The 15,381-nt window shown below is 47.1% G+C and overlaps 1 protein-coding gene across 2 annotated transcripts; it reads right to left on the minus strand.

The window, feature by feature from the left end:
- Positions 1-1,597: 1,597 nt before the first annotated feature.
- On the minus strand, positions 1,598-15,012 carry LOC102857487 (myosin light chain 4-like). 2 transcript variants are annotated; one of them, XM_006897806.1, is made up of 7 exons: positions 14,914-15,012; positions 14,517-14,670; positions 10,660-10,687; positions 5,467-5,616; positions 2,707-2,880; positions 2,132-2,209; positions 1,598-1,638 (listed from the first exon to the last, which is right to left on the minus strand). In XM_006897806.1, the coding sequence occupies exons 2-7, from the start codon at positions 14,634-14,636 to the stop codon at positions 1,610-1,612; spliced, it is 579 nt and encodes a 192-aa protein (XP_006897868.1). In that variant the 5' UTR covers positions 14,637-14,670; positions 14,914-15,012; the 3' UTR covers positions 1,598-1,609. The 2 variants fall into 2 exon arrangements, with proteins under 2 accessions (XP_006897868.1, XP_006897867.1); XM_006897805.1 differs by lacking the exon at positions 14,914-15,012 and having other exon boundaries at positions 14,517-14,709.
- Between the last annotated feature and the right edge of the window lie 369 nt (positions 15,013-15,381).

A 15,381-nucleotide genomic window follows, 5' to 3' on the forward strand; every position in this document is an offset into this window, starting at 1 on the left:
GGTCTCAGGATCATGGGGGCTGAGATTCCAGTTATAAGGTTTTTCGCACATATAAATATTGATCTTTAACTTCATTGTTTCCTTCTCCCCACGCCTCATTTCTTTCTTTTTCTCTTTGCCCCACTTCCTCTCCCCATTCTCCTGCCCTCTCCACCTGAAATCTGGGAACTGAGCCTTTGGGGACTCTGAGTCTCTTCGCCTGAGGTTTGCAGTCTAGGATGAGGGAAATGTCCAGAACAAGCAGGGATGAATTAGGAGCCACAGACTTTGCACTCATGGGAGGAGGCCCACTTCAAGAAGCGAGAACCACTTGGGAACTCTCTAACTCGATTCCTTCTTCCTGCCTGCCACCTGGAAGTGAAGTGAGATGGGCAGTGAACCTTAGAAAGAAATTCAGTTCTCTGATAACAACTCCTTGAACAGTAGACCTTCCCAGACCTCCCTGCTCATGTGTCTGACCCTATTTTTCTAGGTTTGTAAGCCCACGTCTTTCCAGCTTCCAGATCCTAAACCTCCTGCTCATTTATCTACTATCTCATTATTCAACATTTTTCATTTTAGATAATGGTGGGGAAAACCCAAATCTATCTATTTTGCACATTATGACATACAGCTGGCAGTAATGAATGACAAAGCATAAGATGGGAACAAGGCTGGCTGTAATAGTTACGTTCACATGTCAACTGGAACACAATTCTCAGTGGTTTGTCAGTTATACAACAATATAATTTGGCAGCTATGTCATGATATGATTTGGCAGTTATGTAATGATATCTTTAGCCACCATTTGTGATCTGATATAGTCATCTCTATTTTCTAATAACTCTGATTTTCATATAATGGCCTGACGTTTGGAACCCAATCACATTGATAAATGTGGAGTAAGTGTACACATTTCTCTGAGACATGAACGCGAGTTCTCAGGTGATCTATCATAAAAAATACAGTCCAGAGACTTGGAATCAGGGAACTTGGCCCAGCTTTGCACAGGATGTTTATTTACAGAATAAACAGAGGTCCTTGGGGCTGTGGTGCAGTGACACACCCAGGACTCTGGCTCCAGCTTGGTTCTTCTGGTTCTCTTGCTCACTCACCCTCTGAGGACTAATGCCAAGGACCAGGCACCTGAAAGATGGTACTAGATGAAAATGGCCTTTCACCCTCCCCTACCCCCCCAGTCCTTCACCCCAAATTCCATCTCATTAGTAGGACAGCACCCAGCCCAGGGGAATGAGGAGGAATGGGGTCAAGAGTACAGGCCAGAGATGCTCCTTCATTTGGCATCCTGCATTCTCACCCCCAGGAGTCTGTAAGGAAGCCTCTGGCCTGAGGACACCTGGGAGGTAAGATGTGGCTGATTATGTAGAAAATAGGGTAAAAATGCAAAGGGGAACAAGAGGCAGAGTGGACAGGGAAGAGGGGCGGTGGCAAGGAATACCAAGGGTAGAAGGGAAATGATAAGTGGCCAGGCCCTTCTGCACTGATCCCATGGGTTGCCTCTTAAGGGGTCAGGCATGGAGAAGAAGGCCTTGTGGGTATGTGGTATTGTTCCTAAAGCCCCAGGAGGGACTGGTGGGGGGAAGGCTGTACTCACCCTGAAGAGTCTGCTTCACCCAGACATGATGTGTTTGACAAAGGCTAGGATAGAAGATGAAAACCATCTACTAGACTTGCCCCCCCCATCCAGTGCTTTACTTCCCTCTGGGTGCCTTACACTTCTCCATCCCGTCTGCTGCCTTATTTAACCCTTCTGACTACCTTTCCTCTAGACTGTGATTCTTTCTCCTACTGGGGAAAAGGTGGAGGAAAGGACTAGACCTAAACCCAGTTCGGTGACCACCTTGCCCGCTGATGCTTGACATGGGTGGCATGAGCTCCCACAGCCTTGAGAAAGGTCCTAACATCACTCTTATTTTGGTCTATGAGAAAGTAAGTGATTTGCCCAAGGTTAGTTAGCTTGCATATCACGGAGCTGTCTCCCAATCTACATACCACCATGATTTTTTTTTCCTCAGGATAGAAAGGACACCACCTAGCCCATCTAGCGCTCACATCCTCCAGACCCACCCAGCCCTCAGCACGCCCACCCTCCATTCTACTGGTGCCAGGAAGCAAGAACATGGCCTGATACCTTCGTAATTGATGCAGCCGTTGGCGTCCTCCTGTCCGGCCAGCAGCTGTTCCACTTCAGCCTCAGTCATCTTCTCCCCTGTGTTGGGGAACAGTGAACACCTTGTTACAGATGGCCAAACTCAAGTACCCCTGGGGCCCAAGGCTCCGTGAGGCTGGGAGATGGTTCCTACCCATCCCCCATCCTCTCTCAAAGGCTTTGAAGGATGGAGTCGAGGCTTCAGAGGCCCCATGGTCTCTCCCTCTGCCTCACAGCTACCACTATAAGCAGCCTGGGGACCCAGAGCCCGAGACAAAGACAAGAGTGGAAACCCCACACCCTAACTTGCAGGCCCCAGTAGAAGTGCCTCCGGCCCGCCAACCTGCCCCTGTCTTCTTCTCTCCCAGTTTTGGCACCTGGTGAGCAAATCCTGCTGGCAAAGTTATTCCTGCAATTCCTCCAGGGCGACAGGATCGGGACATGGCTGACCCAGGAATCCAGGGGCCTTGCAGCCCACACATACACAACATGTGCCGCCTCGACACCGCCAGCCCTCTCCCTCCTCCCTGGGCTTCGGCTCTGCCCAGCCGGCATACCCAGGGTGGCCAGCACGTGCCGCAGCTCAGCACCCATGACCGTGCCATTGCTCTCCTTGTCAAACACCCGCAGCCCCTCCACGAAGTCCTCGTAGGTGCCCTGCTCCTTGTTGCGGGAGATGTGCTGTAAGATGGGCAGGAATGTCTCGAAGTCCAGCATCTTGGCATTCATCTCTACAGATGAGCGTGGACGAGGACAGAAAACAACATAGCAAAGTTCAGGGGCCTCTCCTGGCTCTTCCAGGTCAAACCCCACCCCTTCCAGGCCTTAGATGAAGGCCTCTTCTGGGTGACCTCCCAGTCAGTGATTCCAGAGGGCACAGGGCCTGTGGGAAATGTAGGTGGCTGGCTCGGGGACACCCTTTTCTTGATGAAAGGCCTAGACTGAAGGGGAAAAGAACCATATACCTCCTGGTACTTGGGGCTCAGGTAAGCACTGAGGGTGCCAGCAGGGCCAACCCAGGATTTACATTCACAATGGAAGCCTCTGCCTTGTGACAGATTGACAGTTACAGGAACGCAATGATAGAATTGAAAAATGAAACGTTTGCATGCATTTGGGACCCAGGACTAGATCATATTGCCTTACGTGCTATTCAAAAAAAATAATTTTTATAAATTCACAATTATCTCTCTTGTGAACAGCATATTTCTTCCAAATTGTAGTGTGTTAAAGCTTTGACTACTTGTTGCAAGGGATCTCTCTCTCTCTCTCTGTGTGTGTGTGTGTATGGTATTGCCATCCAGTTGGGTCCAACTCATAGCTGACCCTCCAGCTGTCAATCACCCTGGAGGCTGTCAATCACCCCAGAGTAGACTACCCACCATCCTTCCATGGAGAGGTTGATGGATGCCAACCACCAGAGGAGAAGTACAACCTTTTAGTCAACAGTGCAACTTTCTACAGACTGGGCCACCAGATCACCCAAAACCATTTTTAGATAACACAGAGTTTGAAGGGTTGAGAGACAGCGCAGGAGAGGAGCACCCCTGATGAGATGGATTGACACAATAACTATGGTAATGAGGGTGGGTGTGTCAGACAGAGACAGTGAGATTGGCTCAGGATAGGGCAGGGTTCAGAACTATTGTGCATAGCGTTGCTATCAGCCATGGTGAACTCGACAGCACTTAACAACAGAGTTTGGCATATCTGTCAACCCAGGTTGTTGCTAGAGTTGTAGGTTGCCATTGGGTTAATTCTGACTCCCAGCGACTCTGTGTGTGTCAGAGGACAAGAGCTCCCTAGTGTTGTCAAGGCTGTGACCTTTCAGAAGCATATGGTCAAGGCCTGTTTTCCAACTTGCCCCTAGGTGGGTTTGAACTACCAACCTTCCAGTCTTATATACTTAACTGTGCCTCTCAGGAAACCAAATGAACCAGAAACTCCTCCAAAATGGAAACAGCTCATACAGTTCAGAAATGTTACCGACATGGTTATGTTCCCAGGCCTGTGGCACTTCAAGCTCATCTCCTTAACCCCTCACCGGTATTTTTAGCAAGAAAAGGAGAAAGAGCCAGACACCAAGGAAAAAGAAGAGAAAGATTGGGCCCAGGAAGCCTCTAGAGAAACCCTCCCTTGCTGGGAGGCCGCTGTCCAAGGCTCCTGGCTGCATGCCTTGGGATGAGGCCCTGTGTGGCTTAGGGCAGTTGTGAACCTTTGTCCCCAACACACGTGAAAGGTGATGTTCACAAGAGGGACATTCTCCTTATACAGTTCCCAGCTTGATAGCTAGCAAGGTACCATGTGCTCTAAACTCTTGGTTTCACCAAAATCTACTGGAGGACAGACGAGTGAAAGAGGCATCTTTAGAGAGTGAATCTTGCATCTGCTAACTTACATAAAATGAGTAATTTACAAACGTTGGTACTATAATCACTATCCGGGAGAAGGATGGGCAATCTTCTCCCATGTGATTAACTGCCTCCGAAAACTCGCAGAAGAGTCAACTATGGGACAGTTCTGACTCTATGGTACACAACAACAACAAATAACCACTGGCAGAAACAACTTATTATGGTATAGCTCATAATGGTCACACAACACCCGGTGCTCTTGCATCTCAACCTGGAGCTCTTGGGCTGTGGAGTGAGAGGGCAGTTGTTGTTGTTGCTGCTGTACTGTAGAGTCTGAACCGGCCTCCAGCAGGTTTTCAGAGGCAGGTAACCTCACAGGGGGAGACTGCTCCTCCTTCTGCCAGAGTGGGCTGGAGTGGGCGGTTAGTTATCAAATCTCCACCTGCCCTTCCTGCCTGCGGCACCCCAGCTCCCCAGCTTCTGGAGGAGGAACCAGCTCAGTTTCCTGATGGAGCAAGAGCAAGTGCAGGGTACATTTTAGATCCGTTGTCTCAAGGAGATGAGAGTAACCTGGGGAGCTGAGATTAAAGGGGGAGGAGAAGTGACAGGTGAACAGATTAGAGGTGATATATGATTGAGTATTATGGTTAGCACAGGAATCCAGAATTAAGGTTGCATAGAGAAGTGTACTCGGGGTGGGGGGGGGGGGGGAGGGATGTGGGAATTGTATACTAATGAAGGAATATTTTTTTTTCTTTTTCTTTTCGGAGGGGGGAGCGAGCTGGTGGGGAGGGCTGGGCAGGGAGAAAAGTGCGGCAATGAATGAATGGAAATCCAAAACCTCTGTAAATGTCTATTAAAATTAATAATTTTTTAAAAAAGTGACAAGTCTGGGTCCGGGTCCGGAGCCCAGGGGCTGAGGACTGGCACCAGAGGAGGTGAGTCGCTCGGGCCCACACTGACCTTCGGCTTTGGGTTTGCCCAGGACACGCAGCACCTCGGCGTTGGTGGGGTTCTGGCCCAGAGCCCGCAGCACATCCCCACACTGCCCGTAGGTGATTTTCATCTCTCCAGTGGGGGTCCGGTCAAACAATGAGAAGGCCTCTTTGAACTCTGCAGAGAGAAGACCTGGCTGTAGGCCTGTGGCCCAAGTGAAGATGGGGGTGAGGGGCTGACCGGCCTCCACCCTGCTGAACAGAGGAACAACACGGTTGTTAAGATAGTTCAGTGTGGACCCTGGAGGAGGTTATGCCGACTGAAGTATCTCAGTCACAAAAGGATAAATATTTCATAGTGCCACTGTTGTAAAACAGGACTGACGTCGGGGTTGAGGGAAGACTGAGAAAGAGGGGATAAATAATGCATACAGCATTGAAACAGATGAAGGAGAGAATTGTTAGGAAGGGACATACGAATAGGTATTATTGTCATGACAGGAGTCCAGAACAAAGGCTGCACAGTGGAGTGGACCTGGGGGGAGGGATTGCATAACAATGAAAGAATTTTTCTTTTACTTTTCAAAGAGAAGAGTGAATTGGGGGGAGGAGGTGTGCAAGGAAAAAAGTGCAACAATGAATGAATGGAAACCCTAACTCCCTAAATTTTCATTAAAAATGTTAAAAAAAAAAAATAGTTCCGTGTTTTTCCTGGATCATCCACCCCAGCCCCCCCTTCCCCTGAAACCCACCCTCTATCTTCTAATGAAGAAGCAGCTGGCCCGTCAGGGTCTCCTCACCTGCTCCATGCCAGGCTTTCTGGGCCCTCTTCTGAAAAAGCCCATTGTTAGATCATGTGAATGTCTCTCTCCTCTCCCTCTACCCACCCCTCCCTGAGGCAGGCGATGGCCTTGGCTGTTATAAATGACAGGAAGTGAGAAGAGCACTGGGTTAAGAGTCAGGAGCCCCAGGGTTCTCGTCTTGGCTCTGTCACAATGAGATGTCACTCCTTGTGTACACACAGGAAGTAACGACTCCTCCACACACGCCCCTCTGTGAGCGTTACAATGAGTGTTAGAGGAGGTGGCGGTTGTATGGCAGTGATAAGAGAGGCTTGAACTTCAGCTGTTATCAGGACAGCTTGTTCCAGGAGCAATGGTGATAGGGCCTTGGAGCCAGACCACCCAGCTCTGTTCTGCTCTGCCTGTGGCCTTGAGCAAACTGTGAGCCTCACAGAGCGGAGCGCTCCTTTGCTGGCTGCAGGGAGAAGACAATGTCCGCCCGAGCTGCATGTTGGACTAGTGTATGGTAAGGGAGTCAAACAAATCCACTAGTTGTCTTCCTTACTAGTTCTGGAACCAGTTCAGAGCTATAGGGACGAGATTCCCTGGAGGTCCCAGGAAAGACCAAATTAAGCCACTGCTGGGCCCTTTGCAAAGAACCCTGAGTCCTGATGTTGTTGTTGTTGTGTACCATTGAGTTGGAACCGACCCATAGCTGACCCTCTGGTGAGTTTTTAGAGGCAGTTAATAACATGGGAGGAAGAGATTGTCCATCTTTTCCGGGAGGAGCAGCTGGTGGATTTGAACCGCATGCCTTTGGGATTGCAGCATAGCTTCTGACCACATTCATTCCTGGAGATCATTTCAACTGGAATGACATTGAAATTACCTTCTTCTATTCACAAAGAAACCATTTATTAAGCAGATTAGCAGTATAAATCAAAGAAGAATGTCCGAACGACATTGGAGAAAAGCTCTTTAAGCCTTTTTAAGCGTATTTGGAACACATATTTACTTGGGTTTTTTTTGTTGGTTTTTTTTTTTTTTTGGAACACATATTTACTTGTGAGCTGTGTGTGGATTATTTACAAATCACTCCACAATCAAAGCGGGTGCTCTTAAGACTTCTACTTGCAACTCTTCATTAGATTGTGTGTGTATTTAAAAGATATCAAACTATATGGTCTTCACATTACAGAATAATTGGGTCCAAATTCCACTTCTATTGTTTACTAGCTATGTAGCCTCAAGCAAGCCAATATTTAACCTCACTAAAACTCGTCTCTTCCATGAAACGGCATGTACCTCATATAAATGGAAGGTCTGTGTGAGGATTAAAAACTTTAGCATAATGTCTGGCCCATAATAAATGCTAAAAAAAAATAATAAAATCTGTTAGGATCTTCCCAAATTTAGTCCCAATTTTACCACTTGATGGTGGAAGCTGGACCAAGTCACTTAACCTTGTTGAACCTTTATTTCCTCCTCTGCAAGGTGGAAATATCACCTACCTCTGAGCCTTGTTATAAGGATTTCATTTTTCCATACATCTTTAAAGCAATTAACACCACATCTAGCACATATCCAATGGTCAATATATACATTTTGTTGACTCTGAAGACAGACTTTTTGATCTCCTCCTTCAATCACAAGAATTAGGTCAGATATAATAAGAGAGTGTAGCACTGGTCTGTGCGTTGCTGTAGAGAGGTCACTTGTGGTTGCTGTGATGCTGAACACTGTGACAGTGATGTACCAGTCGTGGTAATGGGCACCCATGGTGGACAGTGCTGGCTGGAGCTTCCCGACTAAAACAAGCCTGGAAGCAGGAACAGCATCCATTTATCAAATGGCTTGCCTCCGGAAACTCTATATATGAACAGTGCTCAGGCCGTTCATTCATAGGGTTGCTATGAGTCGTCTACGACTCAACAGCCTCAAACAACAACAACATAGTAAGAGAGAAGCTTCCTCATAAAAAATGGACATAATGATGTTAAATTAGGAGGGTGGGAAACGGAGGGTAGAAGGAGGCAGTGACCTGTGATTTGAGCATTTACAGCAGGCCAGGCTCTGAGCTGATCATTCGTTGAGATTTATAGTAATCTTAACAGTCGGAAGCTCTGATGACCTAGTGGCAAAGAGCTGCCCTGCAAACTCGAAGGCACAAGGTTTGAATCCACAAGCTGCTCCTGATTTCCAGCCTCTGAAAACAAGCTGGAGGGTCAGCTATGAGTTGGTTCCAACTTGACATCACATAACAACAATTACATACTGTATTATTCTTCTCACTTAGGCCAATACAGATGTGATTCCTGCCAGGACAAAATCATCTATGTCTTCCCAAAGGAAATGATGGATGAGGAAGAAATAATCAGCTATATCTTCTACCTGCTAAAGTTCCAGCCTGCTGGGGATGCTGGTATGTGTGTATAAACCAAACATTAAAGCTTAAGATTTAAAAAAAAAGCCACATACAACCCACTAACAATTGCTATCAAGTTGATTCTAACTCATAGAGACCATCTGAGTAGAATGGCAATTAAGTGAGTAGTACTTTACAGGGCCTTGATATTTTTGGCCGTGACTTTTTGGAAATAGCTTAGTAGGCCCTTCTTTCAAGATGCCTCTGAGTGGGTTTGAACAGTCGTCTTTCGGTTATTAGTCAAACACGTAACCATTTGCACCACCCATACAGTATACTGTATACAGTCACTTGCTTACTAGCAGCGTGCATCCAGTGGTGGTCAGCACCTTTCTAGAGAGAGAGAAAAATCTAGACGCTAGTTCCTATAAGAAGAAAACATGAAAGAAATTGGACCCATCTCGTCTGGACAATATAAAGCCAAGAAGTGTTTGATAACTCTCTTTAAATAAGTAGAAGATATCCAGAAAATGGTGAATAGATTAATAGAATTTCTGAATTGAAAAGAATGATATTCAACTTCCACAATCCTGAGACCCGAAGAGCAAGATGGTGCCCAGTTACCACAGCTGAACACTCTGAAAGGGATTAGGGTAGATGGTTCTGGGTAAAGTGGAGAAATGTGTGAGCAAAACTCAAAATCTAAGTGGACACACTTAGGGCCAAAGATGGTGAAACTTCCTCTCACATATTTTGGGCATGTTGTCATGAGGTGTCAGCCTTTGCAAAAAGACATCAAGCTTTTTGTCTTTTTAGTACAGGGTCAGTGAAAGGGAGGAAGATGCTCAGTGGGATTGATTGGTGGATGCTGTGACTGCAGAAATGGGCTTGAGAGTGGCTGAGACCATAAAGGACTGGGCAAGTTCTCAATCTGTTGTTCACAGGGTTATAATGAGTCATAGTTGACTCAACAGCACCTAACAACAACAACTGGCTTGACAGAGGCAGGTGGAACCCTGAGAGTATGGCCCTTAGTCACTCTTTAAACCTGGAATAAAATTCACCCCATGGCTTAAATTTCAGCCAAACAACAGGCAGACATATAAGGTAACCAATACATCAGAGAGGCATTCACTGCTTAGAATAACCAACCATATGGAGTGAAAAAGAGTATCATTTGCCCAAGGATAAAAAACCCTAAAAGTCCTAAAGGCAGGAAAAAATGGAACAGAAGGATTAATGGAAATGAGAATTCCTAGGGAGAGTGTGGGGAAAGTGTGACTGTATTCTCTTCTCTCTTCTCTCTCTCTCTCTCTCTCTCTCTCTCTCTCTCGCTCTCTTGCTCTCCACTCTCTGCTCTCCTCTCTCCTCCCTCCCTCTCCTCTCCTCTTTTCTCTCTTTCCCTGTCACTCATGGTTGTCAAGTTGAAAACAAACCATAGCTGGCCCTCCAGCAGGTTTGCAGATATTGTAACTCAACCACCAGGAGATTGCCCATCTTCTTCCTGCAGAGCCACTAGTGGATTTGAACTGTTGCCTCGGCACAACTCCTTGTCCACTAGGCCACTACTACTATAATTAATTTGCGAATGGATGAATAAGAAATCAATCTACTTTGCAAAGCACTAAAGTCACAATAGAAAGAGAGAGAAGAACCAAATATCTTAACTTTGCCAATGGTAAAATTAAGATTTAGAGAAGTCAAGTGACTCACCCTAAACTTACATGGCCAGAAAGCAACAGGATTAGAACATACACCAAAATTCATAATTCCTAAACAACGTTCTTCACACTATAATGTGAGTTTGAATCCTGCCTGTGTGAAACAGGTGAGACTGGCCAAGCCTCTCAAACGCTCTGTGACTTTGTTTTTCACCCTTAAAACAGGTGTGGCAATAATCTACAACTCAAGGAGTTGTGAGAATTCTATTCGTTCATTCGTGTAAAGGCTTTAGGACTGTGTCTAGCATATAATTATATATTATGATTATGTGATTATGATTACTACTCCTCCTCCCACAGTAAAGTGGAGCTGAGAAAAAGTGGGGAAGGGAAGGGGGGTTGTCAGTACTCACCTTCAATCTGGTCAGCAGAGAAGTCTATCTGTAAGAAAGGAACACAAGGGGGTGAGCACTGGAGCTGCAATCTGGCTCATCTCCAGAGAAAGCTGCAGGCCAAGTAATATACCAAACTGCTAACAAATGAGGGAGCCCTGGTGGCCTAGTGGTAAGAAGCTGTGCTGCAACCCCAAAGACACGTGGTTTGAATCCAACAGCTGCTCCCCAAGAGAAGGATGGACAATCTCCTCTCATTCAATTTACTGCCTCTGAAAACCCCCTGGAAGGTAAGCATGGGTTGGTTCTGACCCAACAATACACAACAGCAACACCACTAATGAATGGGCCACAATTAACACACTTTAATAGTTTCCAAAACTCCCACCTCAATATCATGCATGTATCGAATAATTAATGGCTCCAGGAAGAAAGAGGAATATTTTCTTTTTAATAATTCTAGAACCTGAAGTGACTCCCTATTAGACTTCCTTTTGGTCTAATATAAATTCTTCATCCAACCAATCCTCCTTTCTTTTCACCCCTTGTCTCTCCCAACTCCACATCCTACAACCTCTTCCTTGTACCCATGCACCCACTGCTCCCCACCTGGACTCTTCCCCACCCCCCACTTGGTGCTGCTTTTAAGTCCCTTCCTTTAATGAGACTCTCTCTAGCTCCCTATTCCATTCCATTTCGACCCCTCCTTCAACACATGTCCCTTTCAGGTGCTCTTGAGACCGGAAAGGTATTTCGCACGGCCCACGATGCTTCATTATCACTTTGTAGTTGTGCCTTTTCCTGCGCCTGTCTCCCTGAAGCCAGGGGTTTTTGTTGTTGTACACTGATGACTGGCACAAAGTAGGCACTCAATAAACAATCCTTGAATAAAGGAGTAAATTTGGGCTTCTTCCCATCTTGCATAATTAGGTCCTGAATGCAGAAGAGGAAAGCAGGCAGCTCTGAAAATGCATTAAATTAATAAAGAATGTACAAATGTGAGTCATTGTTTGACCTTGTATTTTACTTCATTATCCTCGTTTTCCTTTCCACCCCAATTCTGTCTCCATTGATGGTCATTACCAATCGTGGAACATCTTCTCCATGTGCCACCATCGCTAGTACTAACTCTGTGCCGGTCCATCCCTCCTCCACATCCCCCCAGAGCTCTCCTCCATCCGTGAGGACCCCGGGTGGAGGCAGCACAGGCCAAAAGAGGGGGAGAAAGACACCCACCATCCTAGATAGGGAAAGGAACCAGCCGTGAACTTTGCTAAAAGTGGGTAAGGAGTTTAAAGGAAATTCCTAAGTAAATGGGATAAAGAAGTTTTACACTGCAGTTTTCCCCTTGCAATGCTTTAAGCCCCAGAAGTAAATGGACAAAAGGTATCTTTGAGCAAAGAATCATCTAAGCAAAGGAAATGGGTGGATGCAATCATACCTTCATGAAAAATGTCTTCTTTTCTCCCCTACTTTAAAACAAACATTGCAGGAAGGCCCCACTGTCATGGCCCTTTGTAGGCAGAACTCACTGTCCTCAAGACTACAACAACTCCACATAGATAATAGTGACCTGACTGGCAAAGGCAGAGATAGCGGGCAGACACTGAGATATTTCTGCTCTGCTGCGTGGGCCTTTATCCCTGCTCAGCCTGAAGAGGTCACCACCCGTGGTCCCTCATAAACAATTAAATGAGTAAGAAATCTTGGTGAGAAGAGGGAGACAGGGCAGCCAGAGTCACATTTCATGGAAGGTATCTGGTGTTTGGTCAGGAAACTACAGGACAAATGTTTTCCCCTGATAAAACATGCCCATACCCTATTTTAGCAAACATTTAGTTCCTTTAAAATTATGTTCCAAGCAGAACTTGCTTTACAAGCTGATGCCTTAGACTCACTGAGCCGTCCACCATCCTCCGACCTCTATACGACCTTCCTCTAGAGGCAGCAGAGAGCCTTCCACTGGAACAGGACTCAAACTAACCCCCAGGGACTCTACTTGCACACCATCCCATAGTAAGTGAAGTCTCTTGCCCCATAAGCCTCTGCAATAACATTCACCTTGAAGATTCGTAACTCCTCCTGCTGGGCCATTTTCCAGAATTCCTCACCTCCCCTTAGGAATAAACATGAAACGGTTTCTCATCTAAATCTTTGTTTATCATCCAAAAAAATTATTTGGTACAATGAGTCACAAGCTAAGCATCACTTCGTCCCTACATGTCTCCCTTTGCAAAGTAATGTTTTCTAGTAGCCTTCTTTCTTTGCTTAGTTAAGAAAAAAAAATCTCCAAAATTGGAATATCAAAAAATGACATAGAAAATATCAACACAGGTTTGTGGAAGGGAGGGGAAGGAAGTGACAGGTCAAGGAGGAGGCACATTTCAGAGAGCACCATGACACTGTGACCCAGCCTCCAAGAACTAGGCCTGGCAGTTACTTCCTTCTGGAGTGGTGTTGGAACAGAACAAATCAGAGAGAAAACCTAGGAAGGTCCCTGAGATGGAGAAATAATGTGATTGTCTTGCCAGGCTCTACTTGTGGAAGGAATGACAGATGATCCAGGAAAAGCTCCAGGTACTTTCAACGTCTTACATTATGCCTCTGTTTCCCCAGACTGTGCCATAATCAAGAAACTGGTTGGGTAAGAGATGGTGCAACAACTCCCATTGTTTAGCCAAGCAGCTTTGCTTAACTCCTGTTCCTTGTAGGGGATTAGCGTAGCTCAGTCCCAGGTCCACTGGCACAATAATGACACAGTCCCTGGCAGGGGTGCAGGGAAGGTCATACGATTGGAGCCCAAGGGTTTCGTTTCTCTGAGCACCTGTCATAGAAGCTGGGGTTGGGCTCTTTTAACTCATTCTTCACCACCCCTAGCCCTGCGGCTAAGGCTAGATCCCCAGTGGCCCACCACTCCCAACTTATTTATAGCTCTTCATAGCAGCTTCCACTTGACCTCTTATTGTGGTGCCAAGGCTTAAAAAAAGGCCTCACTCTCCGGAGGCCTCTGCCTCCCTCCTCCTTAACCTGCTCCTCCCAGTTCCACGCCTTCAGCAGCTGGGCCACATTGCTGGGAGGCCTGAAATGTCTACATCAGCAGGCAGGGGCCTGCACCAGCTCCAGGGAAGGACCAATCCAGAATGAGGGGAGAAGGGTAGGGTAGAGAGGAACAGACAATGATGAGGCAGAGAGAACCAAGCCCAGCTCCCCTACCAATTAGAGGAAAAAGGGTGTCAGTCTGAGATGGAGGCAGTTCTCTGCGTACTCCAGGTGGAGGCCAGGCTGAGGCCACAGAAGGAAAAGACCAACTGATAATGAAAGACAAGAGAGGGCCAGTCTATTCTCACCTTTTTTTCCAGCACCACCAACTTCTTACTTCTCATTCAAGGGCCTTCGTGAGGGATGCTTTCCCAGGCCCCAGCACACAGGGCATATACACCCTGAGTCCCAATAATTCTACCATCTATTACACGTTACACTGCAGCTATCATTATGTATTTTTGCTCTGTAAAGATATCACAAGATCACCAAGGAAAAAGACTCTTCACTTTACTATGGTGACCCTAATATCACCTTAAAATGAATTGGGTGGTTGACGGGTTGCACCTCCCAGTTGTTCTCAACTAATAATCTGGAGTGGTAGAGCAGAACTTGTTAAGGCAAAGTAGCACCCTGTTTTTGAGGGACAAGGCCTGTACCCTTGAGATACCCTACACCAGCCCCACATCCGCCCCACTGCTCTACAGGACTTTAACGTAGGCCACAGACACCTGGGTCTTCACCCCAGCCCAGTCTGCATCAATCCAAGTAGATTTCTAACATCTGGGCAGGTAGGATCCTGAAGGCCATCCCTCCTTCCCTCCTTGTGGTTCACTCACTTTTACACTCTTGGGGTCAAAGGCAGGTTCCTTGGGTGGCTCAGGGGCCGGGGCCGGGGCTGGGGCCGGGGCTGGGGCCTTGGCTGCCTCCTTCTTAGGCTCAGGCTTCTTGGGAGCCATGTCGTCTTGTCGGGCTCTTCAGCGGAGGGAGGACCTAAGGAAGAATCAGAGATGTGGCGCCTGGGAGACAAGACAGGAGCCGAGGCCTCTTCGCTCCCCTTTTATCCTGTGCAGGAGCCCCCACAGAGGGGCTGCGTGAGAGGAGAGCAACTGCTGCTGGCTATAAAAGGAAGAAACATCAGCAGGGGACAGCTGACAACTGTGTATTGTCACCGGGTTTGGGGCTCCCAGCCCTCTCCTCCTCCTCTCACACCCCCACATTCCTCCTGGCCTCTACCTCTGGGACAAGCTGACTCCCACCCCCTGCTAATCGGTGGAGACCATAAGGGCCAGGAAAGCAGAGCCTCTCAAAAAAATGTCGAGTGCAGCCAGAGAGATGAGCTGACTTGAGCAGTTGATAACCCTCACACAAAGCCCAGGGGAGGGTGAGGCTTTTTTTAGCCCCTCCTGAGCAGAGGCAACCCACTGCACATTCCTTTTAAGCCCAGATCCTTTAAGCTGAGATGGCCTCTGGGTCCTCAGCTCTGCCCTGAGGCTCAGCTCTCCAACCAGAATCTGTGGGGCAATGATGACCGGTCAGGCCAACCCCTGCTGTGCCATCTTCTTAGTCCAAGCACAGGGTGAACACCACTATTTTCTAGAGCAGGCACCCCAACAACTTCAGATCTCAAAACTAGGTCCAAAACTCCCAACAACCTCATCATTCATCCTAAACAAGTGCCTAGCAGGGCACGAAGGATCCCTA

Source organism: Elephantulus edwardii, unplaced genomic scaffold (assembly GCF_000299155.1).
Source record: "Elephantulus edwardii isolate Elephantulus edwardi_28Jun2011 unplaced genomic scaffold, EleEdw1.0 scaffold00216, whole genome shotgun sequence".
Lineage (NCBI taxonomy): Eukaryota > Metazoa > Chordata > Mammalia > Macroscelidea > Macroscelididae > Elephantulus > Elephantulus edwardii.

Excerpts from the sequence above, each read along its gene's own strand:
- LOC102857487 (XM_006897806.1), bottom strand. The coding sequence starts at position 14,636 with ATGGCTCCCAAGAAGCCTGAGCCTAAGAAGGAGGCAGCCAAGGCCCCA. Across the intron at positions 2,210-2,706 it reads GCACGTGCTGGCCACCCTGG|GGGAGAAGATGACTGAGGCT; the intron begins GTATGCCGGCTG and ends TCCCCAACACAG. Across the intron at positions 1,639-2,131 it reads CGGCTGCATCAATTACGAAG|CCTTTGTCAAACACATCATG; the intron begins GTATCAGGCCAT and ends CTTCTATCCTAG.